Source organism: Nyctereutes procyonoides, unplaced genomic scaffold (genome assembly GCF_905146905.1).
Source record: "Nyctereutes procyonoides isolate TBG_1078 unplaced genomic scaffold, NYPRO_anot_genome, whole genome shotgun sequence".
NCBI lineage: Eukaryota > Metazoa > Chordata > Mammalia > Carnivora > Canidae > Nyctereutes > Nyctereutes procyonoides.
Genome location: NW_026575024.1, coordinates 26,024,504 through 26,048,712, shown reverse-complemented (window position 1 = coordinate 26,048,712; position 24,209 = coordinate 26,024,504). Strand labels below are relative to the sequence as shown.

Here is a 24,209-nt window from a genome sequence, read left to right as displayed (position 1 = left end):
GCCAGCGGCCTGGCTCTGAACATCAGTGGGGTGGCCTCCATGCAGGTTATGTTTCCCTCAGAGCCTCATTTTCCTAATTGGTAAAATGGAGATAAAAGTAGGACCTGCTTCATATATACACCCTCACACACGGGAAGGCTCAGAGAGCTGGTGCCCGGGAAGTACTTTGAGCGCAGAGCCTGGCACATGTGAGTTGCCGGGCACTGGCAAATTAAATGCTGAGAAAATGTGCTAGGTCTCATGACTACCAAGTGGCCTGCAAAGTCTCTGGCTTGGGTGTCACTCCCTTCATCTGTGACCCTCTGGTGGGAATACCCTCAGAACTCCCTTTCCTAACACACATGTACTGAGAAGCAGGAGGTGTAGGGCAGGTAGTATCCCTTAGCCCAAACCCTCATCTTCTGAGGTCCTTGGGCACATGGGTCCATCCATAAGACTCATTTAGGGCAAAGGTCATCTTTTTTTTTCCTAAGATTTTATTTATTTATTTGACAGAGAAATCTTCTACCACAGAGAGAGAGAGAGAGAGAGAGAGAGCACAAGCAGGAGGAGTCTCAAGCAGAGGGAGAAAGAAGCAGGCTCCCTGCAGAGCAGGGAGCCCGATGTGGGGCTCGATCCAGAACTCCGGGATCATGACCCAAGCCAAAGGTACATGCTTAACTAACTGAGCCACCCAGGCATCCCCAAAGGCCATCTTCTGAGGACAAGGACAAATCAGATAGTTGGAATTTTAAAAAATCAGGCCATATGGGAAAATCACGGACTTCTACAGGCCACCTCCACAGCAGTCCAAGGCTATTTATAGGGATGGGGTTGGAGTTCACAGCTGCCTTGGGTGGGGAAACCTGGTTAAAGGGATAGGTCTCTAAGAAGTCAGAAAAAAAGTCAACACATGGGGGGGCATGAGGACACCAGCTCACTGCCATTTAAGTGCTGTGTGACCTTAGGCAGGTAGATCAACTCTTTGGGTCTCAGTTTCCTTAACTGCAAAATGGAACTGCAGTCACATGACTGCTCTGAAGCTTGAATGAAAGTAGAGTGCTTGGCTTTACTGGTTTAGTGGTGGGTCTTGGGTTCAGAGCTCTGCGAGAGCTACGGCAATGGCAGTCAACAGGGGGATGGGACCAGAACACAGGTAGGCCCCGCCTGCTCTGGCTTCCATCTCCTCTACCTCCCCATATGTGACGTTTCCCACCCCTAGACTCTTATCTCTGCTCCCTTCTGCCTACACAAGCTTAGAATGCCAGCTTATATGCCATCTTCTCCATGAAGCCCCCCTGGCTTGGCACTGAATGTCACACATGGGGAGGTTGAGGACATGTCTTTGCTAAATGCCCATGTATTGTGTCTGGAGGTACCACCGTTGAATGCCCTGGGGGCTCTTGTTCCTTCAAAGCTAGTCTTGGAGACATTTCTGGTTCTCATGTCTCAGTTTTGCTCTCAGCCTCCCTACCCCAAATAAAATTGTGATCTCCCTGAAGGTAGAGACCATGTCCTCAGACTTCCCCTGGGGAACTTCCAGTACTGACTTCATAGGGTGGTAGAGGATTGAATGAACTCACACAGAGGAAGCATGTAGGGCAGGCCTTGCACACAGTAAATGCAATGGAAGCATTTGCTCTTTCTATTATTATTATCTGGCCACCCCCACCCCCACAGTCCCAGAGCAGGCTGCAAGGGGCTGGGGCGAGGAAACAAGCGAAGCAGAAACTAGGAAGAGGAGGGCTTTGCTCCTGCTCTCATCCTTCTCCTTCCCTCCCTCACTCCCTTCAACCTGCTTCTCCTTTGTGCTCAGACCACAGAACCCGCCCCCTCACCCCCCTTGAGCCATCTCTGGCTGCCGTGCCCTTGCCCTGTGCCCCCCTGGGTCCCCAAAGGCCGTTTCATCACGCCTCAGCTCCCTGCCCTGCCCCCGCCCAACATGTGCGCAGCCCATGGCCTCCTGCCAAGGCCCCAGGCTGCCCACAGAGGCCCAGAGACAGACATCTCACCGCTCGGTAGGTTTTCTTCTGCCCAGCGTGCTTGGGGGCTTTGCCTGGCTCCGCCGAGCTCTCCACGTGCATCGAGTAGATGATGTCAAAGAAATCTTCCACCACAGCGACCCGCTTCAGAGAGATGCCCTCCGGCTCCGACAGGCCATCTGCCCCCTGCGACAGGGCAGACAAGCTGTGTCAGTGTCGCGGATGGCAGCAGGGTGAGAGCTGGGCCCCGAGGCCTGGCAAAGGGTCGGGGGCAGGGACGGCGCTGCTACCTGACCCGCAAGGCCTCCAGTGGTAGGTCTGGAGGGCTGGGGGTGGAAGGAGCTGGCTGAGACGGACCCAGGGACGGGGGCACCAGAGTCAGGGTGGCTTCTGCTACTAAATCTACCAAAAACAATGGGCAGAGAATGACAACAACGAAAATACAAATTAAAAAACCAAGAGGCTCCATGTTCACAATTTCAGACAGATTGTGCCAGACTCAGGCGGGGAGCTCTCGCATCACATGCTGTGCCAAGACCATCCTGGAAGCCTCTGGGGAGGGGGGGTGCTAAATAGATGCAGCCCCATCAGGAGCTCGCCAATTAGTGGTAACCTTTCACTGTGGTCCTGGGCTGGGGTCCCAGGGGAATGGCTTGGATCACCTGGGTGACTCCTGCCTCCACCCTGGCCTTTCTGAAAAGCTTGTCACCACTGCCCACCCTCCCCACTCCAGCAGCTGAGCGCCAGCAACAGACCCAGGCTCTTTGTGTCTGGAGATACAGAGAATAACAGACACAAGGCCACGTGGAGGTGGCAGGGCCTCATAAGCAAGGTGGCCGTGGACCCCCCGAGTCTCTTTATCAGGCTGGCGTGACTGCTGTCAGCTGGTCCTGAAAAGGCGTGCCGGGACTGAGATGGGTCCTGCTGCTGGGCAGACACCTGCCAACTCCCACTAGCAGGGCTGGGAGGGAGCAGGGAAACTGCAAGGCAGGAGGCTGGGGGATGTGGCCAAAGCCCATAAGGGAGCAGACTGTTCGGTGAGATCTTTATTGATAGGGCACAGGAGACACAAACCCAGGGTAGGTGTGTGTGTGTGTGTGTGTGTGTGTGTGTGTGTGTGTGTGTGTGTGTGTAGGGAGGACTGAGGGGGAAAGGAGGCAGGCTTTTCTCTAAAAGTGTACAAACCCAAATCTCCCAGAGAATTCTTTCCTAAAGGATCTTGCTCATGGCTCAAGAACGTCAGCTCTAGGAGGGAATGGGCCTTGTCTGGTGGCTCACAGCTGCCTCCCTAGAACCTAGAACAATGCCTGATACACAGTAGGCTCAAGAAATGCCTACCAAATGATTGACTGCTTCTAAGTGGCAGCCAGGCAGGGTAATTTAGACATACTCTTCCTCAGTCTGAATGGGGCCCATCATTGAAGTGGCTGTGTGACCAGGAGCAGTTAGTTTCTCTAATCTCAGGTCTTTTACCTGGAAAATAGGGTGAACAGAAGCATTTTTCCTATACGAGCTACAGAGAGGAATAAAGGAGATACCCGTGCAGCACTAAGCAGCAAGCCCAGTCCAGAGGAACTTAGGAATAAATATAATCACGGAGTGCTTTGTTATTTGCAGTTTCCCCTAGCTATGATAAGGCTGAACATTACAACAAGCCTAGGAGGTTGCTAGGGAGAGGACCTGCCTGTGGTATAGTGACTGGTAAGTGGCGGAGCTGGGTTAGGATCTAGTCTTATATAGTCCAAGAAAAAGAGAGGCGGTGCTAAACGGGACCCCTGCTCACAAAACATTCTGGCCATAGACAGGGTTTGGTTTTATCCAGTTACTTTCCCAACATACCGTAACGAGTAAACAGGGCTGCCTTTTTGCCAGCGGCCCACTTGAGAGCAGATAGGCATCTGGAGTGGAGGGTGCCAAATCCTAGAGTGGCATCTGTCGGGGGGGTGACCTCCCTGGCCCTGTACAGACCCTCTTGCCAGTGGCTTCCTTCCTAGGCAGGATCCATTTCAATGGGGACTTCTCAGCATGCATCTGGTGTGTGTGTATGTGTGTGTAGGAGGAGATGCCTGCTGGTCCTGCTTCCTGGCTGTGAGATTGTGGGCAAACTCTTCAGCCTCCCTGAGCTTCACTTATGAGATGAGCTGTAAAATTCCACGACTTTTCTGTTCTTAGACTCGCTCAGGAGTTACTGTTACCTCTTTGCTGGGGGTATCTGAAGTCCTGGGCCATCTATAAACAGGGATCATTAGTGATAAACTTGTTCACTAGCTGACTTGTAACTACCCAACTTTTTAGGGGAACCTTCAAATACTGCTGAGAGTTGGATGGGACAAATATTATGATCGCCCAGTTATACTTCCAACCAGAGGTTCACGCTGGCAAAAACTAACAAAAGGATCGTAAGAATAAAAACGTAACTGGGCTTCTACTTCCTGATCTGGGTGGTGGTTTTACAGATGTGTTCAGTTTATAGAAAGCCATTAATCTGGACACTTCACAATCTCTGTACTCTTCTGCATGTTGTTAAGCTTTAATTAAAAGAAAAGTATATTAGGGTGGCTCAGTCAGTTGAGCGTCCGACTCTTCATTTCAGCTCAGGTCATGGTCTCTGGCTCCTGGGGTTGAGCCCTACTTCGGGCTCTGTGCTTGATGTGGAGTCTGCTTGTCCCTCCATCCCCCACCCTTGCTTTCATGCACACTCTCTCTCTCAGTAAATAAGTAAGGGACACCTGGGTGACTCAACGGTTAAGCATCTACCTTCCGATCAGGGCATGATCCCAGGGTCCAGGATCAAGTCCCACATTGGACTCTCCACAGGGAGCCTGCTTCTCCCTCTGCCTATGTCTCTGCCTTCTCTCTGTGTCTCTCATGAATAAATAAAATCTTTTAAAAAATCAAATAAATAAAATCTTTAAAAAATATATTTTTAAAAGTACAATGGGGGTAGTTCCACAACATTTTGATAATCTGAATCTAGAGGCATAATAATGAATCTAGCTGAATCTAGCTGCTTAAAAGTGGATACATCTCTCTGCTCATAAAACTATTTCAAGCCAGGGATCCCTGGGTGGAGCAGCGGTTTAGTGCCTGCCTTTGGCCCAGGGCGCGATCCTGGAGACCCGGGATTGAATCTCATGTCGGGCTCCCGGTGCAATGGAGCCTGCTTCTCCCTCTGCCTATGTCTCTGCCTCTCTCTCTCTCTCTCTCTCTGTGTGACTATCATAAATAAATAAAAATTAAAAAAAAACTATTTCAAGCCAGAACACAGATACTTCTGGAAAAGGGAGATAAAATTTGGTGGGAAGGAATGGAGAAAGAAAATAATCTGTGAAAGACAATATTTTAGGAAGGTGAAATGGGAAGTGTTCCCTAACCAGCTTGGTAACCTTGGGCAGGTCACTTCTTGAACTTTTTTTTTTTTTTAAGTACTCTCTACCCCCAACGTGGGGCTCGAATTCAAAACCCTGAGATCAAGAGTCGCACGCTCCACCAAATGAGATAGCCAGGTGCCGCACCTGACTTCTTGACCTCTCGAAACTCAGTTTCCTCACCTGTCAAATGGGCCTAAAAAGTTGTGGCTGGTTGTTCTAAGGATTAGGTTAAGAATGTATGTCAGGCATCTGGATTATAAATGTTCATCTCTTCCCTTTGGACTCATTGAATTCGAACATTTTGTTTTTGGAATCTGTTCTTCCATCCTTCTGATCCATTCATGTTACAGCATGGGTCCCCCAAGCTAATACCCACCATCAGAGGACATGCTCAATTCCTAAGTAACACACTAAGACTGTCATACAAACTTGACATAAATTTTCCTAACGTCAAGGTGTAATTAACCAACTCAGATTAAACAGCAAAATATATTGCCCAATGCTGGACCTCTGTCCCAGCCTCCCACCTCTTTCTAAGACAGACACGGGTACCCAAAAGCTTTGCATCTTGTCCAATGTGACTATAAAATTATCCCGGAGAAACTCTTCAGGGATCATTTTTAGTAGCTCCCTCTTTAAAACTCTACTGTGATCTCCCCTGATGTTTAACCCTGGGTCCTAGAATTCGTTTATCTCAGTTGCAGAGATGTACACAGGAGAGGAGAGGGCTTGTCCCAGTCCCAGTTCAAACCACACAAGCTCTGCAGAACCACACCTTGAACTGTCCTCAGGTGAGCTGTGGCCACCTGGACACCATGTGTGCTACACCCTAAGGGAAGAACACCAGGATATCTGTCTGTCCTTCAAGGAGAACCCTGGGAAAAGAACAAAGGGCTCCCACGGCAGTCACGTGCACCAGGCATCTCTGCCATGCCCCTCATCCATAGAGGTAATAACCTTCATGCTAAGTGCTGCAGGAGAGGCATGCCTTCCTTAGCTGAGAATCTAGACACAGTGCTACAAGGCAGGAGCTGCTAATTAAAGGAGGAGAAAGCACCTTCCCCATAGCCTTGGGATGTCCCCACCAACCACTTCTGCTTTGTACCCAAATTAGCTTAATCTCATCCATGGCCCTAAGCAAGCTGGGCCTCCGTTTGATAAAGAAAGCTCATTTCACTTATAGGCTGAATGAAGAGGGGGCCTAGAGCCTCCTATCCCCAGCTTCCTGGGAACACCAACCAGGAGTGATGGAAAGGAACCCTGAAGCACCCCACGGGAAAAGCCATGAGAAATACATGGTCAGTTGCACAGGACCAACCTCTGGGGCCTTCCTGCTTGGGGAAGAATATTGCCATGGCAACACACTACATCCTTTCAAACCAGCCAACTCCAAGCCAGCCAGCTAGACCCAGGCCAATAAAACCAGACATAGCAAGAGTTTTAAAAATTTCATGGAGCTACTATGACTACTGTTCTTGGACATCACCATCTTCCTTTAAACCATCCCGTTTGGATTCTAAACTAAAGGCCAGGTTGCAAGTTATTGAGGAAATCACCAAATGTCTATTTATACATTGCTCATGTTTCACAATATTTAGAAGAGTGATCACAAAATGTGGTCTCTAGACCATTAGAGACAGCCATCACCTGGGAACTAGATGGAAATGCAAATTCTCAGGCCCCACCTCAGACCCACCAAATCTCACTCTCTGGGGGTTTTACTAGGGCCCCCCGATGATTCTGACGCACAACAGATTTTGAGAACTGATTAGAATATCTCCATGACTCAGATAGGGAGGTAACTAGTAAGGAGACTGGCATTGGCTCATTAAATATATTCTTGCTCTGTGCTTCTAGGCCTAATATATTAATATTTTCTTCTCCATCACGGAAGGCCAATTTTCCTAATGGTGAGAACAAAAGAATCTTATTGGGCAACATTAGTACAAATTCAAAACATCTGCCCAGGGATCCCTGGGTGGCGCAGCGGTTTGGCGCCTGCCTTTGGCCCAGGGCGCGATCCTGGAGACCCGGGATCGAATCCCACGTCGGGCTTCCAGTGCGTGGAGCCTGCTTCTCCCTCTGCCTGTGTCTCTGCCTCTCTCTCTCTGTGACCATCATAAATAAATAAATAAATAAAAATAAAATAAAATAAAATAAAATAAAACAAAACACCTGCCCAGTGACTTAATGCGGATTATGGATAGAAAGGGCAGGAGTACTCAGCAATGTGACATCAGATTTTTAAGTCCTCCCTGGCAAAGTTAATTCATACTTAAGCAGGTCATCCCTTGACAGGTCTTTTTGGGATTCCTCAGTTTCCTCAAATGATCTGAGTGCTCAGCACAAGGAAGATTGAGACATCCAGGGCTGCAGACCTATGCAAGGGAGATGAGCAGATCTGGTCAGGTCATTAGGCCTCTGCCGGAGTGGCCTACCTCAGGTGAGCTACTGAAATCTGATTGAACCTTGCCTGTCTTCTCACTAAGCCAATTAAATAGACCCCCATCCAACTGCTAATGGATTTCAGTTCTGTCATTTCCATTGGAACTTCGAAGTCACTTGCTGGTAAGGAGTTATACACTTATCAAGATGGGCTCACCCTTTCAGGCCACCAGAGTACTGGTTAGCGCCCCACCACCACAATATTAGCAGCATGTGCCTTCCAGCAACGATGAGGCCATGATTGAGAGGATGTGGCTAAATAGCAGGGACATTTCTCAACTGGGTTCCTATGGTAGAGAAAGAAACCACACAGAAGGTCCTTAGGATGTGCCCTTTTGGTGCATTTCAGATCCAGCTCTTGATAAGGCATAAAGATCAACAAGATTGCCATCAGAGGAGAAAGTCAGTCAGCAGAACCCACCCCCGGGGAGACACACCTTTGGCCACCGCTTATGTGGTAGCCCAGGACTTCAGGGGGTTGATTGCACAGGCAAATGTGAGGATGCTGCTCCATTCTATCTGGGCCAGCCAGCTAAACAGCTACCATTACAGGCAAAAGTTACTGCAAATATCAGCTGCAGGTTACTTCCAACTTCTGGAACTGTAGCTGTTCCTCCTGTCCCCCAAACCACACTTTAATAAATTCAGGCAGGACTAAGGTTTTGCAAGTGGGAGAAGCAGGGTTTTTTTTTGGGGGGGGGGTTCCCTACAAAGTCTCCTTCTAGCTCCTCGGGCTGGAAAGAAGATCCGAGGAAAGGGGTCAGCCTCCTGCAAAGCATTCTCAGAAGGAAAGGTGAGAGGTGGAGAGACAATGTATAAGCTACACTAAACTGAAAGCCCGAAAAGAAAAAAACCAGAATGAAGACCTGAACCCAAATATCCGGAAATTTCTTCCTCAGGATCCTCAAGAAAAGCCGGTCATCGTTTGTAAAGCCAGGCAATCAGGTGATTGAGGAGAGGGCATGGCCTAAATGGAACAAGGACGGTATTTGAATATCTCTCAGTTATAAATACTACCTACTGTGCACTGAAAACCAAAACCAAAACCAAAGAAACAAAAAAAAAACAACCTTCCAAAATAGAGATCTACACCAGAATTGTAGGACCCATAGCTGCAATGAGCTTTGGAGGCCGGGATGGGCAAGGGAGGAGACCACACCCCCGATAAATAAATAAATACATAAACAAGGCACTGAGGACTCAGTGTAGCACCTGCCTCTTCTCCACCCCTGTGCACAATCTCCAACTGCTAGTGCCGAGCCGCCACCGCGGCGCACCTGCCATCTGGAACAGGCCTCCCATATTCCAAGACCTCCTTTCTGCTTCGCTGAACCTCCATCTTCTTTCAAATCACGCTGGGGACCGAAATGCACACCCCGGGCCATAGAAAGTTGCCTGGGATCAGCCCCCGAACGACAGCGCTACCTTTGAGGGATGCCATATCCTTCAAACAGCTCTGAATATTTCTTCTTTTTCCTATCCTTTTTTTTTTTTTTTTGTTAGCTCTGGAATATTTGGAAAGGATGGGGGGGAGGGCCGTAAGAGAAAGGGGTACAGTGGGCCCAAGTATCCCCCTTTTGGCAAGAGGTGGGCAATGATCTCAGTTTAAAGGATGGGGGGAAGAGGGAGCCCCCAAAGGCACTGTAAGGCAGGACAGGGCCAGGGGGGCTGGCTGGGGATTGTGGCCTGGGGGCGTCCACGAGGCGCAGGTGCTCTAGGGGTGAAGTCACAGGCCTGAAGCCAATCCAGCTCGGACCCTAGCTAATGGGCTGGCCTGTCTGGGCCTCAGCTTCCTCCTGTGTTGAGGTGACACAATGTGACAGGACGGCTGTGGGAGCCCAAACGGTGCACAAATAGCGCCCACCCTGGGCGAGACACCCATAAATGCCCCACTGTGGCTATTACTCTAAAGTGGCACGCTCCAGGACTCTGGGGGCCCGCCTCCCTCGGGAGCCACGGCCAGGGACAGGGAACGGGGTCGCTGAGGGGGGCTTCTGGCGGAAGGGGGCGACCCTGAGCCAAGCAGGCCCCGCGGGCGGGTCCCTTCGGGGCCGCGGCGGGCGGCCGGGCGCGCTAACGAGAGGAGGCCGCAGGTGCGGGCCCCACCCTGCGCTGGGGTGGGGGGTAAAGGGGAGCCCGAGGGGGAGGGGAGGGCCCGCGCGCTAATGACTGTTGACAGCGCGCGCAGGGGCTGGCCGGGCCGCGCGCGCCGCTGACAGCTGCTCGGGCGGGGGCGGGGGGGGGCGCGGGGCGCGGGGCGGGGGTGAGGCTGCCCTCGCTCCCCCCACGGCGCACGCGCGTGCGCCTCGGCGGGGAGGGGCGGGGAGAAGCGCGGGGGAGCCGGGAGGTGCGCGCGCGCCGGGCCCGGGTTCGGAGGGCCTGCTGGAGCGGCTCGCGCGGGCTCCTCGCGGGCAGGCAGGTAATGAGAGTAACCATGGCAACCCACCAGAGGAAGTGTATTCTGCAGGAGACGTTAATCCCCTCTCCCCGGAGCTGGGACAGCCTGACTTTCCATTCTCACACAGTAATTAGATACCAGCTGTCAGTGCAGGGGGGACGGCTCCGCGGCTGCAGCCCGGCTTGGGGGGGGGCGCACAAAGGGGGCGGGGGGGCCGCGGGGAGGAGGGCGTTAAAGACACAGGGACGCTTTCCGGCAGTGGGCCAGGGCGGCGCGCCTCCCCCCGTCGCCAGCTCCAGGCGCGCGTCCGCTCACCTGGAGACCCCGCCCGCGCGGGGCCCCGCCCACTCCACACGCACCTGCTGCGCGCCCGCGCGCCCGCCCTCGCGCGCCCCCTCTCCCAGCCCCGCCTCCCAGTCCCCGCGCACCTGCCCTGCGCCCGCCTCCCTCGCCCCCCCCGCACCCCCGGGGACGCTGCCCACCTGTCCTTTGTGCGGGCCGGTACCATTCGATCTGGCCAGCTCCCCTTCAGGGAGCGCCCGCTATGTGCCAGGCGCTGTGCCAAGCCTGATCTGAGTAATCCTCGCAGGCCCTGTGCGGTAGGCGCCTCTGCTGTTCCCCGCCCAAGGCGCAGTGGGGTGTGGCCATTTGCCCAGGGTCACGCAGATTGAACCCCCATCCCGATGTCCATTTCACCACCAACCTACAGCGCCTCCCCATCGCGTCCACATCCGTTATAGCTTGCGGGTGGGGGGGGCGGGAGGGGGCCTCCCAACCGCTCGGGGAGACAAAACAGTCACACTGGTAGCTGGCATCGCGGTGCACTTAATGTGTGCCAAACATTCACTGCCTCATTTCACTTTCCCAGCAGCTCTGGGAGGTTTTTAACCCCCATCTCGGAGCTGAGGAAACTGAGGCACAGAAAGCTGAGGCGACTTCTCCATAGTCATGAGTAGCAGAGCTGGAATTCAAACCCTGGCAGTCAGACCCCAGGATCCATGCTTCCAGCTGCTGGGCACTATTAACTCCACCCCCAGGTTCCTGATGGCTAGAATCCAGCCCGGGTCTTTCACTGTTCAGCCGACCCACATCCCACATCCCACATCCCACATCAATGAGGAACCTTACCTGAAAAACCTAAGTTCCTAGGCCTAAAGCCACTGCCACAATCCCTAATCTCTATCAGACCTCCCAGAAACCCTTGCTCTCCGCATGGGTAGATACTTGGAAATCGTTCTAGGCCAGCCTCTCCATTTCCCAGGTAGGAAAACCAAGACCACCAAAAGTCTAGCCCAAGTAGGAGACAGACTGGTGGAGCTTTTGGGGAGACTTCAGTCCCCCCAAAGGCCCAGCTGTACCTCCTGCCCCCTACCCCAGAATCAGATCCAGGTGGGCACATCAAGGAGGGGCAGGAAGTGCTGAGAAGCAGAGCGGGCTCCTGTCCCCAGTGCAGTGGCAGCCGGTGTCTGGGGCTGGAGGAGGCTATCTGATCCCTTCCCCACTGCCCCGGCCATGACCTCCTCCCTCCCTCCCTCCATCTCTCCCTCCTCCCTCGCAGCCAGAGTAGCCAGCACCCTGGGCTGCAGCTGAGAACCCTGCGTTCCCCAACCTGGCCCACATTCCTGTGGGAGGAGGGGTGGGGGAAGCTGGGCCAAGGGCTTTAGGGACAGGGGTACCCTTGGGGCCACCCCACCCTGTGCAGGCCAAGGCAGGGCTGCCTCCAACCTCGCCATTTCCTGCCTCTACTCTCCCCATCTCTCTAGCAGAGCTGCCTAAATTTGGCTCCAGGAGGGAATGGGGGAGGCAGCAGCAGGCGGGTGCTGTCAGAGGCCAGGGCGCAGCTCCCTGTCTAGCCGGCTGGCATTTTTGCTGTCTGGAGGAGGGCAGGGGGGCCCAGCAGCTCTCTCTGGGAAAGGGAGATGTTCGTACCTTCTGACATGCACTGAGTAATGTGCAAACGACATACAAACTGAGCTTCAAATCAGCATCATAGCCAGGGAACAGCTTGGGTGCTGCTTTTGGGATGAGAACAGAAGGACCAGTGGCCCACTCCCTAGGGACTCCAGTGGGGGCTGAGTGGAAGGGTACAAGAGTGTCCAGGGCTAGGAGTTGGGAGATTCAGTTTCTCTTTGGGGCTTCAGCCTCTGGGTTCCAGCCTGAAGGCAAAGCCATGATTTTCTCGGTCTGCTCTGGCATAGTGCTTGGCACACCCTGTCACATGGTTAAGCACATGAATTCTGCAGCCTCTCTGCACAGGTTTGAATCCTGACTCTCCATGGGCCAACTGGGTGAATTCCACAACAGTATACCCAGGCAAACAGGTGGTAAAATTGGGAATCCCTTTTACTACAGCCACTTCCCTTCCCTGGAAGTTGGGCAAGGAGGCATGGCCTGGAGCATGGGCTTTGGGCTCAGATCTAAATTCCAGGTGTGGCTCAGCTGGCAAGGCTCTGTGGGTCTCAATCCCCTTATCTGGGAAATGGGTTCAGGATCAGGACCCAAGGTCAGTTCTGATATTCCTGGGAGAGCCTGGCACACAGTGAGCACCCCAGAAATTTTCCCACTGGCCTAGTCTCATTGCTTTCTGCATTCATTCAACTACTTTCCCTGTCCTGTTCCCATCTCCCCTCTCCTCTTTGCCCTCTTTCCTGGTTTTTATCTTGTCTCTAGATAGTTATAAATTTTTTGTAGCCTCTCTCTTCCCTTTCTCCCCACTTCTCTTGGTGACCCCAGGTAAGTCACTGCCTCTCAGGGTCTCAGTCTGCACACCTGCTAAACAGGGGCCATAGGAGGTGGATGATGAACTCTGTCTGGGATCTGGGGCCCAGTAGCATTTGATAGGTGGCAGCTCTTCTTTACAAGGCCTCCCCTTCCCCACCCATCATCCCAAATGACCAGGAGGGGTGGGCTGTGCCCTCAGCTCTATCGGGTACAGGGCGTTGGGGCCCCGCTTCTCGGTAACTCTGTTTAACCCCAGATAACTGCTCTCCTGCCCCTCGGCCGGAGCTGATATGAGCTGAATCCAACTTCCTGCCACCCAAAAGCCACTTCCTGCCAAACTCGAGCTGATACCAGAAGAACTTGTTTTCTGTGCACAGAGCAGTCCTTGGTGGGGCAGCCACCCGCCTGCCTGCCCCGGGTGTGAACATTTTTTCCATTTGCCTGTCTGCCTGGTAGGGCTGGGTGGGGGAGGATGGGGACTCAGCTCTCTTCACCTCTGAACCTAATCTGTCCCGCCCTGCCCCACAGTAGCCTCCAGCTCTGCCAGCCATCCCTGATAGGGTGCCAAGTGTCCCTTTGGGCCCAGACAGACATGTGTAGGCAGTGATATACAGTCTGACACAGCCACACACACAGTCACTCTGACAGAGTCCCCACCACAGCCACTGAGCATTTAGGCAAGAACTCCAGGAGACAAGTGTGTGACACTGTCAGACACAGTCACTTGCACTCAGTCATTGGACAGAGTCACATAGAGTCCACATTCAGAATCCCACGGCTATACCTAGTCCCAGAGCCACTCACACACATACACACAGATAGGAATCTCCCACGCTTGCCCAGTACCCTCCTTCCAGGTGTGTTCATTGATTCAACAAATACGCTTTGAGGATCTGCTCTGTGCCAGGCCTTGGGTAACCTGTAGTAAGAATTATTGGAATAATAATAAATAATTAGCTGACTGGTGGCACTGCCTCAGTTTCCTTATCTGGGAAAGGGGGGAAAAGCTCTACCCCATAGGGCTGATTGGAGCTAATGCATGCAAAGCACCTGAGCCGTCACTCCAAGTGACCCAGAGGAGTGGGCTGTGCCCTCAAGACTTAGCGCCATCGAAGTCAGGCTATCTTAGTTAGCCAGGAGCATCCTGTGCCCAGCACCATTCTGAGATCCCATGTACATTATCTCCTGGGTCCTGGCCCAAGCCCTGGTGGCTAAGGTCATTGTTCCTGTTTTTGGAGATGAGGAAACTGAGAGCCAGAATCCTCAGGGTGCCCCCATTGACCTTGTCACCTGCCACACTCTCACTTTGCTGACTCCAGCCTGCCTCACTCCCCATCCATGGCCCTACCCACAGACACTGTTGCCTCTGCCTGGAATGCCCTTGCTACTTGTCTTGGCATGACCAGCTCCTTCCAAACTGCCTACTTATATAGAGAGTCCCAAAAGCCCATGTCAGCCCCTATTCACTTCCCTCAGAACACTTATCATTTGTGAAACAGTAAACACCCCCCCCCCACTGACATTAAGGCCCAAGACCAAGGGCCATTTTGTTCCATCCTCTGGCACATAGTAGGTGCACCACAACTTCAGAACTAATGAATAATCGAAGTAGCCTTTCTTCACAGCTACTGAAGACACAGCCTGGGATCAAACCCAGAATACTCCGAAGCTGGAGCTCATTTCTATGCTACTGTGCTTCTTATACCACCAGCAGGCACTCCTCAATAACTTGAGAATGAATGAATGAGTGAATAAATGAAACCAAGATCTTGGGATCCCAGTCCAGTGCTCCCCGGGCTAAACCTTCTTCATTTCCTTGGCAGTGTGGACATGAGCCAAGGTCTAGCCACCCTGGTTGGTGGCAGGGCTGACGGGCCGCCCGAAGCCGGCTGTCAGGAGCTCGTCTGGCCACAGCCGCCAGCAGGGGAGACCAGCTGGCGGTACAGGGTCCATCGGCTCAGGCCTGGAATCTGAGCCGCCCTGAGAGGCCCAGCTTCTCTCCAGGCCCCCACAAACTGGCCTTTGTTCCCCAGGCCGGCCGAGACCCAGCAGCTTGGGCTTTCTCTTCTGCCCGCGGCACCCGCGCTGAGCCGGCGGGGTAAATGGGCCAGCCTCCCCTCTGTCCATGCCCAGGACGTCGCTTCAGGACTAAATGGAGATGTAATTTTCTATACAAATCCATGACAATTTAGATGGAGTGATTGTAATTGGCTTTTCAATGGGGGTTTTGTCCAGCGCTGGTGGCTAGAACTGGGTGGCCTGTTTAAGGCAGGCTCCATTTAAATGACAATAAAGCAATAATATTGAGGACTTGTACAGTGCCCAGAGCCCCTCCTGGGCCCAAGTGGAGCCTCATGTTTATGGATCTGGTCCTTCCCCGGGGCTGTCTGGACAACTGGGTGGGGGGAGCCCCGAGCCTGGGAGAGGGGCTGCCCATCTTTGAACTTCCAGACACAGCTCTGGGATGGCTGGAGCAGGGTCCCGGTCCCATGTCCACTCCCTCATTCATTACATACTAACTAGTGGCACCTGGGGGCTGGCTGCTATTCCAGGTGTTGGGGGTGCCAGGATATGGAGAAGCCTCCCGGCAGGTCAGACAGTGCGAGGTTTGCGAACATGACCCAGAGCCAGACACATAGGTTCAAATCCTACTCTTGAGCTTCACTGAGTTACTTAACCTCTCTGTGCCTCTGTTTCCCCGGCCATAAAATGTGGTTGTGATAGACGTTCCTGTGAGGTGGAAGCCCCTGGCTGGGCCTTGGCCACATGCCTGGCATGTGGAAGATGCTGTATATAAGTCATTGCCATTGTCATTAGGAGATCCAGCTCTGGCGTCAGACTTGCTGGGTGACCGTGGGCATGTGACCTAACACCTCTGAAGCTCCACCAGCTTCTCTATAAGGTGGGGCTTTTAGGGGAGCCAACCCCACGGGGTTGTGAGGATTTAAAGAGAGAATGCAGGAAAGTGCTTAGCACAGGGCCGGCGCTTGCTTGATAAACATGAGCTCTCTTCACTGTGCCGCTCCTTGGCCTTGAGGAGCTCGCCATCCAGTGATAATTATAATGTTGAGTGTGGGAGACAGTGAGAGAGAAAAGAAAGCTCACAGGAAACCAGGACAGAGCAGCTTCTGCTGGCAGGGGATGAACCGGGAGGGAGTGATCCCCAGGGGCCTCAGGAACAGGTTGGGGCGTGGGGCTGTGTTAAAGAAGGAAGGCTTCAAGGAAGAGGTGACATTCGGGCTGGGCCTCAAGAGATGAGTGGCATTTTTGCCAACAGAAAGGGCAGACACCAGTGCCAGGCACCGTGGCTACAGAGTCCCAGGTGGACCCTGCGGCCCTGCCTTTCCCCACAAGCACCTGTGGCCGGGTGGGCAAGGAGGTCCTCCTGAAGAAGCCACAGGGAAAGCCTCTAGAAAGGGAAACAGCGAGTCACTTGACCTCTCTGAGTCTCGGATGTTTATGGTGGACGGGCTTGCACCATCTCTGGTGGTGGCATGCTGCCACTGGCCTTCTACTCTGGGGTCCCACAGGTAAGAAGGTGATCAGCACCTAAGGCAGTGGTGAGCAGCTGGTAGGGAAACGACACTGTGACTGGAGAGCTGGGACAAGGCCTGTGGCTTCCCTCACAGAGAAATAGGCAGCCACGGAGGGATCTTAAGCAGGCAGGTGACACCATCCAAACTGCATTTTTCTCAGGATCCCTCTGCTGTTTGTGGAAAATGGGCTACAGAGAGGAAAGGGTGAGAGGGAACGTAGGGAGACCATGGAGAAGCCATCGGTCACTCGGGGAAGGAAGTGGCTGGATCCAGGGAGGGGTGGCGCTCCATAACTGTTGGATGGATCACCAGCGGGCAGAGCTGGATGAGGGGCTGTGTGCAGCTGGTACAGAAGCAAGGCTGGTGGAAGGAGATGAGACAAGAGAGGTGAGGGCGGTCTCCCACCTCCTCATACCAGCCTAAGGTTCTTTGGGCTTTTTCCTAAAGGCAGCAGGGAGCCAACGTGGTTTTTCTCCAGGCAGGGAAAGACCATGCTGAGATTTGTGCTTTTGAAAGATCATTCTGGCTGCAGGGTGGAGGGGTGGGAGGTGGTGGGTGGGTGAGGCTAGAGCGAAGGAGGTAGGGAGAGGGAGAGGTGGGTGAGGACTCAGAGGCCTCAACAGGCATGCTGGCCATTGCGCAACTCCAGAAACAACACAGTTCTTCCTCAGAGAGGTCTAAAAACCTAGTCCTATGTCACAAATCTTGTCAGGAGAGAGATGGGATACTGTACCAGAGCCCAATGCTCTTTTCCCCTTTGGCATCCTCTGCCATGGTTGCCAATAAAGTCCATCATGAATAGTGCTTCATCCTCACTGTCAGCTATAGAGCCCTTACTATGAGACCAGGTGAGAACTATTATTGTTCCCATTTCACAGACGAGAAAGCCAAGGCTCCGAGAGGCTAAGTCACACAAGCTAAGAATGGAGAACCAGACTTAGACCCTGGCACTCTGACTCCAGACCCACATACCAAATGTCCTAAACAGGCCACAGGCCAAATGGGGCCTATGGACATATTTTGGGGGGCATGCAGAGATTTATTACAATTTTAAATTTATTGCTATACTTAAAAATTGGGAAACTTCATGGAAAGAGAAATCTTGAACTTTGGATGGAACCTCCTGATGTTGACAGCCTCAGGACCCAATCCCTGAACCTCATCCATCTTGTAGCCTCCAAGGGGAAGTCACACCTCCAGCCTGGGGCTCTCTTCTGCCTCCATTTGGCTAGCTGGACAAATCCGAAAGCGAGTGAGTAGGGTTGCTTTGGAGGGCCAGGGAAAACCATCCATCCATCCATCCATCCATCCATCCAACCAATAAGTTGTTTGGACTACCACCACCACCCCATCCACTCCCCAGCTATTCATCATCTCTCCTCCAGCAGAAACCACCTCCATCCCCACTTGCTCAGGCCAACCCTGGAGTTATCCTGGATTTCTGCTTTCTCTCACATTGCCCCCACACCCGTCCCTTCCACCAGCAAATCCTATTCACTCCTTTAAATTATAGCCAGAATCCAGCTTCTTTCTACCATATCCCCTGCTCCTGACCTCCTGTCCCAGGTCCTGTAGGGCACTGGAGAGAGGCATGCAGTGGTACTTGGGCCCTGTGGCCTGGCTACTGCCTCTCTACTCTGGGTTTCAGTTGCTTCATCTGTAGGAAGAATGAGATAATGTGGGTCATTTTTAATCCTGTTATCCTTTTGTCCAGATTTTGGAGCTGGACACTTCATGTTAAAATCCTGATTCCTTTCTGGCCTCGGAAGGGCACTCTAGGAGAAGGTCAGGAGTTCTCTGGGTGTCTTGTTTATCACTGACTGGATCCCCAGTAACCTCCAGAGCCTGGCACAAAGTAGGTGCTCAGGAAACATTTATTGAATGAATAAAGGAATGACTGAACACTGAGTGACTCCAAAGGGACCCTGGCCATTCACTCTTGCAGAGGGCCTTAATTTTCCCATTTGAAAAGCAGAGTAACCTAATGCCTTGTCGGCTTTCTTGTAAAAATTCATTTATTGAGCACTTATTGTATACCAGTCACTGGTCTAAGTGTTTTACCTATAATAACTCATTTACTTTTTTTTTATTTAAGATTTTAAAATTTTTTAAAAGTCATCTCTACACACAGTATGGGACTTGAACTTACAACCCCAAGATCAGGAGTTGCATGCTCTACTGACTGAGCCAGCCAGGAGCCCACTCATTTACTCTTTATGAGAACCCTAGGAAATATGAACTCCTTTTATTTTTATTTATTTATTTATTTATTTTTGAACAACTCCTTTTTATAGTGGAAGACACTAAAGCCCTGAGAGGTTATGTGGCATGACCGAGGTCACACATTAAGTGGCTGGGCCAGAGACCAACCCAGGCAGCCTGGCCCCAGAATTCTCACTCTTAAACACTGCTTCCTGCTTTCAGGAAGAAATGAGGTTGGGGAAGTCTGCCCTGAGGAGGTAGCCCAAGTTGCAGATGAGGAATGTGCTGGGCAGGGCTGCTAGCTCTATAATTCCATGGCTCCCTACTACTGGTCAAATAATACCCAATACCCACATCTAGACTCAGGGTCCTGGCAGTAGCTCCAGCTGTATTCCCTCCTCACTCGGGCCCCAGCACAAACCTGACACACCAGCCGTCCTGGCTGCTTCTCTTCCCCCATTAGACCAGGGGCTGGCCTGCCTCGTGCCTGGACATACATCGTTTCCTCTGCCTGAAATGCCATCACCTGGCTCCTGAGTTGTCCTCCCTCCGCGTTTCATTCAAATGCCCTTCCACTCACTGCCCCATGAAGACTTCCTCAATCCCTACCTATGTTTCTTTCCTATAGCACTTTGCCAACCAGGAGAATAGAGTTAGTGTATTTTGACATGCCAATAGGTACTATTTGCGATGTCATTTTATAGATAAGGACACTGAGGCACTGAGCAGGGACATGAAATACCCAGAGCAACATGGGATGGAATTAGGGCTGAACCCACATTTGCCTGACCCAGAGCTAGACCTCTGAGCCCCTGGGTCAGACCACATGTCCTGAAGTCTGTCTTTGAGAGTCAGCTGCCTTGCTTACTAGGAGGGATGCAGCCTGAGAGCAAAGACCACTTGGCACTTCTGGGGACGGTGCCAAGCATACCATAGTTGCTCATTCAAGACTCCCTAGTGACCAGCCAGCCTCTGCCTTCTGCATGAGTAAGTATGGTCTTAGAAAGAGATGTGCCAGGCACCACATGCAGAGTTTGCATTCCTCCAGTAGTCTTTCTGGAAGGGGTTCGAGGCACTCTGAAGGCATAGGGAGGACAGGATGGTGGGAAATCAGCAGGCTCAGGAGCTGGACAGACCATATGACCTTAGATCACTATAAAGTGGGGATTTAAATCTGACCATCAGGGTCATTGTGAGGGGATGCCAGTGCACAGTGAGCACTCAACATACAGTAACCATGGCTATTAATTAATGGTTCATACTCTAGACATTGCTGCCTGGAGTGGAGGGCACTATTAAAGACCAAAAAAATCACTCATGGACTCAGCAATTCTACTCTTTGATATAAACTCACATGTGTATGAAATGGCCATCTATAGTCAAGAATGTTCACTGAAGTATTTCTATGAGAGCAAAATATTGGAAACAACCTAAATGTCCATTAGCAGAGGACCAGGTAATTATGGTATACCCATAAAAGTGAATACTATGCAGCTGTAAAAAAGAATAAGAAAGTTCTTTATGTTCTGACTTACTTATGCTCTAACAGTATATGAATTTACTGTTTAATGGAAAAACAACCTGAAGAATGTAAGTGCTAAAACTATAAAACTCCAGGAAGAAACACAAGGACAAATCTTCGCGTCCTTGGATTAAGCAATGGTTTCTTAAGTATGACACCCAAAGTACAAGCAACAGAAGAAAAAGGCAAATTGGGTTTCATAAAAATTAAAGACTTCCACACTCCCAAGGACATCATGAAGAAAATGAAAAGAGGGACGCCTGGCTGGCTCAGTCAGTGGAGCACACAACTCTTAATCTCGGGTTGTGAGTTTGAGCCCTATGTTGGGCACAGAGTTCACTTAAAAAAAAGGAAAGAGGGGATCCCTGGGTGGCTCAGAGGTTTGGCGCCTGCCTTCGGCCCGGGGTGTGATCCTGGAGTCCTGGAATCGAGTCCCGCATCGGGCTCCCTGCATGGGCCTGCTTCTCCCTCTGCCTGTGTCTCTGCCCCCCGCCGCCATATGTCTCTCATGAATGGATAAATAAAAATCTAAAAAAAAAAGGAAAAGAAAGAAAGAAAGAAAATGAAATGAGAATCATAGACTAGAAGAAAATACTTTCAAATCTTATATTTGATAAAGGACTTTCATCTACAATATATAAAAAAGCCTTATAACTCAATAACAAAACACTAAAGCAATGCAATTAAAAACGGTCAAAGGATCTAAATAGATATTCCTCCAAAGAAGATATTCAAATGGCCAATAAACCCATGAAAAGATTTTCAACATCATTAACCATCAGGGATATACAAACCATAATGAGATAGAATTTCACATGCACTTAGGCTAGCTCTAAGATAGTGTTGGCGAGGATGTGGGAAAATCGAGGCCTCATACCCCACTGGTAGGATCGTAAAATGGTGTGACCACTTTGAAAAACAGTGGCAGCTCCTCAAAAGGTTAAACGTAGAATTACCATATGACCCAGCTGTTCCATTCGTAAGTGGAAGAGACTGAAAGCATATATCCAAAAACTTGTACATGACTATTTGGAGCAGCATTATTCATAATAGCCCAAATGTGGAAACAACCCAAATGTCTATCAGCTCTTATCAGATAAATAAAATGTGCTATGTCCATACCATGGAATACTATTTGGTAATAAAAGGAATGAGATACATGCTATAACATGGACAAACCTTGAAAAAACTATACTAAGTAAAAGCAGTCAGATATAAAAGACCACATATTGTATGATTCTGTTTACAGGAAATGTCCAGAGAAGGCAAATCTACAGAGAAAGGAGCAGATTAGTGGTTGCCCAGGACTGGGGGAGGGGGTGGGGGTGGAGGAAAGTAAAGACTGACTGCTAATGAGTATGGAGTTTCTTTCTGGGAATGATGAAAATATTCTAAAATTGATTGTGGTGATGGTTGCACAACTCTGAATATACCCAAATCCACTGAATTGTATTTTAAATGGGTGAGTTGTGTGGTATGTGAATCATATCTCAATAAAGCCATTATAAGAGAAAAAGCAACCTACAGAAAATTTGCACAACATATTTTGTGTAAAAATAGAAAGAAACCTTACAAATATATGTGCATATGTGTTTATATATATATATATATATATGTATGTATAAAGTATCTCTGGAAGGATACTCAAGAAATAATAATGGTTGCCCCTGGGGAGGGGCGCTTGGTGGCTGGCAGACAGGACTAGGAAGGAGACATTTTTTCACTGCACATTGGTACCTGATGAATCCGGATTCTTTTTTTTTTTTTTTTTTTAAGGAATGAGATTCGGTTACCTTTGCAAAATGTAACACTTTAAAACAACAAACAAGCAAACAAACACCCAGTGGTCTATTACTGGCCCTCAGCCAGAGGATGGGTTGGGCCAGGCAGCTCTAAACACAGGAGATGGAGAGGGAAACCCAACTTGACAGTTTTCCAAGCCTCACGAACATCACCCTCTCTTATTCCTCACACAAGCCCTGCCAGAAGCCCTCACACAAGCCCTGCCACCTTCCCACCTCTACACAGATCTGTCCTCGTCACTCGCCCCCACACACTGGGCACCAGCCCACTGACCTCCTCATTATTCCTCAGGCTCCCCAGGCACTTCCTGCCTCAGGGCCCTTGCACTTGCTCTGCTCTTTGCCTAGATACTCTTCCACCAGATACCCACTTGGAGGCCCTCACCCCCCAACATGTCTCTGCCCTAATGTCTCCACATAAGGGGGCCCGCCTAGACCTCCCTATGAAATAGCAGCTCCTTGCCAATCTCCTTTCCCTACTTTATTTTTCTATATAGTGCCTGATATATTTAATATTTACATTTGCTTGTTTGTGACCTATCTCCCAACCCCCAAATGTATGCTCCATGGAAAGCAGGATTTTTTCCCCAGCATCAAGAACAATGCACAGTGTAGGTGCTCAAAAATATTTGTCAAAATAAAACTGGGTCCTAAGAAACTGTCTTAAATCAGAAGTTAAGGACACATGCTCACTAAATGTAATGTGGTGTCTTGATTGGGATCTTGGAATAGAAAGCAGGCACTAAGAAAAAACTAGTGAAATCTGAAAAAAGGATGAGTTTGGTTAATAGTGAGGTACTGGGGGCACCTGGGTGGCTCAGATGGTTGAGCATCTGCCTTTGGCTCAGGTCATGATCTCAGGGTACTGGGATCAAGCCCCATGTTGGGTTCCCAGCTCAGCAGGGAGCCTGCTTCTCCTCCCTCTCCCTCTGCCTCTCCCCCTGCTTGTGCTCTCTCTCTCTCTCTCAAATGAATAAATTTTAAAATCTTAAAATAATAATAATATTAGTGATGTACCTGTGTGGGTTCCTCAGCTGTGGCAAACATAGCATCATAATGTCAAATGTTAATGACAGAAGAAACTGGGTGAGGGCTACACAGGAACCCTCTGGACTATCTTTGTATCTTTTCCATAAACCTAAAACTGTTCTAAAGGAAACGGTTTATATAAATTTCTTGAATGTATCAAACAAAAGCACAAATATACAAACTGAAGCTCAAGCGTGCAGGCACTTGTCACAGCTACGCAGCCATTGAAAACCAGTGACCTGGTCTGTGGGCAGAGACCCAGCAAACAGGCCCCAAGAGAAGGAGGCTACTATCGCTGGAGATCCTTTTATTTTGCAATGAAGGGCAACATTATATTGAGAGAGGGTATTTTTATTTCATAGGAGACTCAGACATTTTACTGAGAATCCAAGTCTGGGCCTACAGAGTTCAGAAGTCAGGCACTCTCAAACAGGCACCTCCCCAGAAAATTGTCCCTTTCTCCTTCATCCCCAGGAAGCCCAAATGGCTTCTCCAGCTTCTCCAAATCATGATAATGTTTGCCAAGGCCTTTCTTGGGCCTATAGCTCAAGCTGGGTCATATAAATCAGGGTAGGGGACAAGGAGGGGGCTATGAAATGTTAACAAGAGTGGTCTAGGCAGGGAAGAGAAAAGGGACGACTTATTTTGAACACCTACTAGGAGCTGCCATGGGACATCTTAGACTTATGTGACTTCATTCCAGGCTCCCAGCCCTGGAAGACTGATTTGGTTACTCCTGTTTCACCAGTGAGGAAACCAATGATCGGAAAAGGATGCAGTCAGGGCGAGATGGAGCAGCTGCACGAGGACTCCATCTCCTGGGCCTCGTCCTGAACCTCTCTCCATGCCTTCCCTGTGCTCTAGCCATGACGGCCAAATGCTGCTTCCTGCCACCTGGCCTTTGCCCACACTGTACCCTCTGCCTGAAACACTCTTTTTTCCCTATTACTAAGCTAACTTCTCGTTGACTTTGAGGCTTCGGCTCAAGGAGCTGAACTGTGTCCCGCCTTCAGCCCCTCCCCACTGCGAATTCCTATGTTGAAGTCCTACTCTGTGCCTGTGTACTGAATTTTTAGAGAATTAAGTTAAATGAGGTTATTAGGGTGGACCCTAATCCAATCTGACTGGTGTCTTTTTAGGAAGAGGAGATTAGGGCATGATATACAAGGAGGGAGGCCCAGGTGAGGACACAGGAAGCCTGCAAGCCAAGGAGGGAGGCCTC

The 24,209-nt window shown here is 50.7% G+C and overlaps 1 protein-coding gene across 2 annotated transcripts in view; it reads right to left on the bottom strand.

Moving 5' to 3' along the window:
* Positions 1–24,209, bottom strand: part of NOL4L (nucleolar protein 4 like) — a 130,686-nt gene that overhangs the window by 79,269 nt on the left and 27,208 nt on the right. For both annotated transcript variants that reach the window (XR_008662092.1, XM_055307554.1), the window contains exon 2: positions 1,992–2,147. Coding sequence is in view for 1 of the 2 variants with exons in the window: in XM_055307554.1 (XP_055163529.1) it covers positions 1,992–2,147 (156 nt within the window). In the remaining variant the exon portion in view is untranslated. The remainder of the gene's footprint in view (positions 1–1,991; positions 2,148–24,209) is intronic.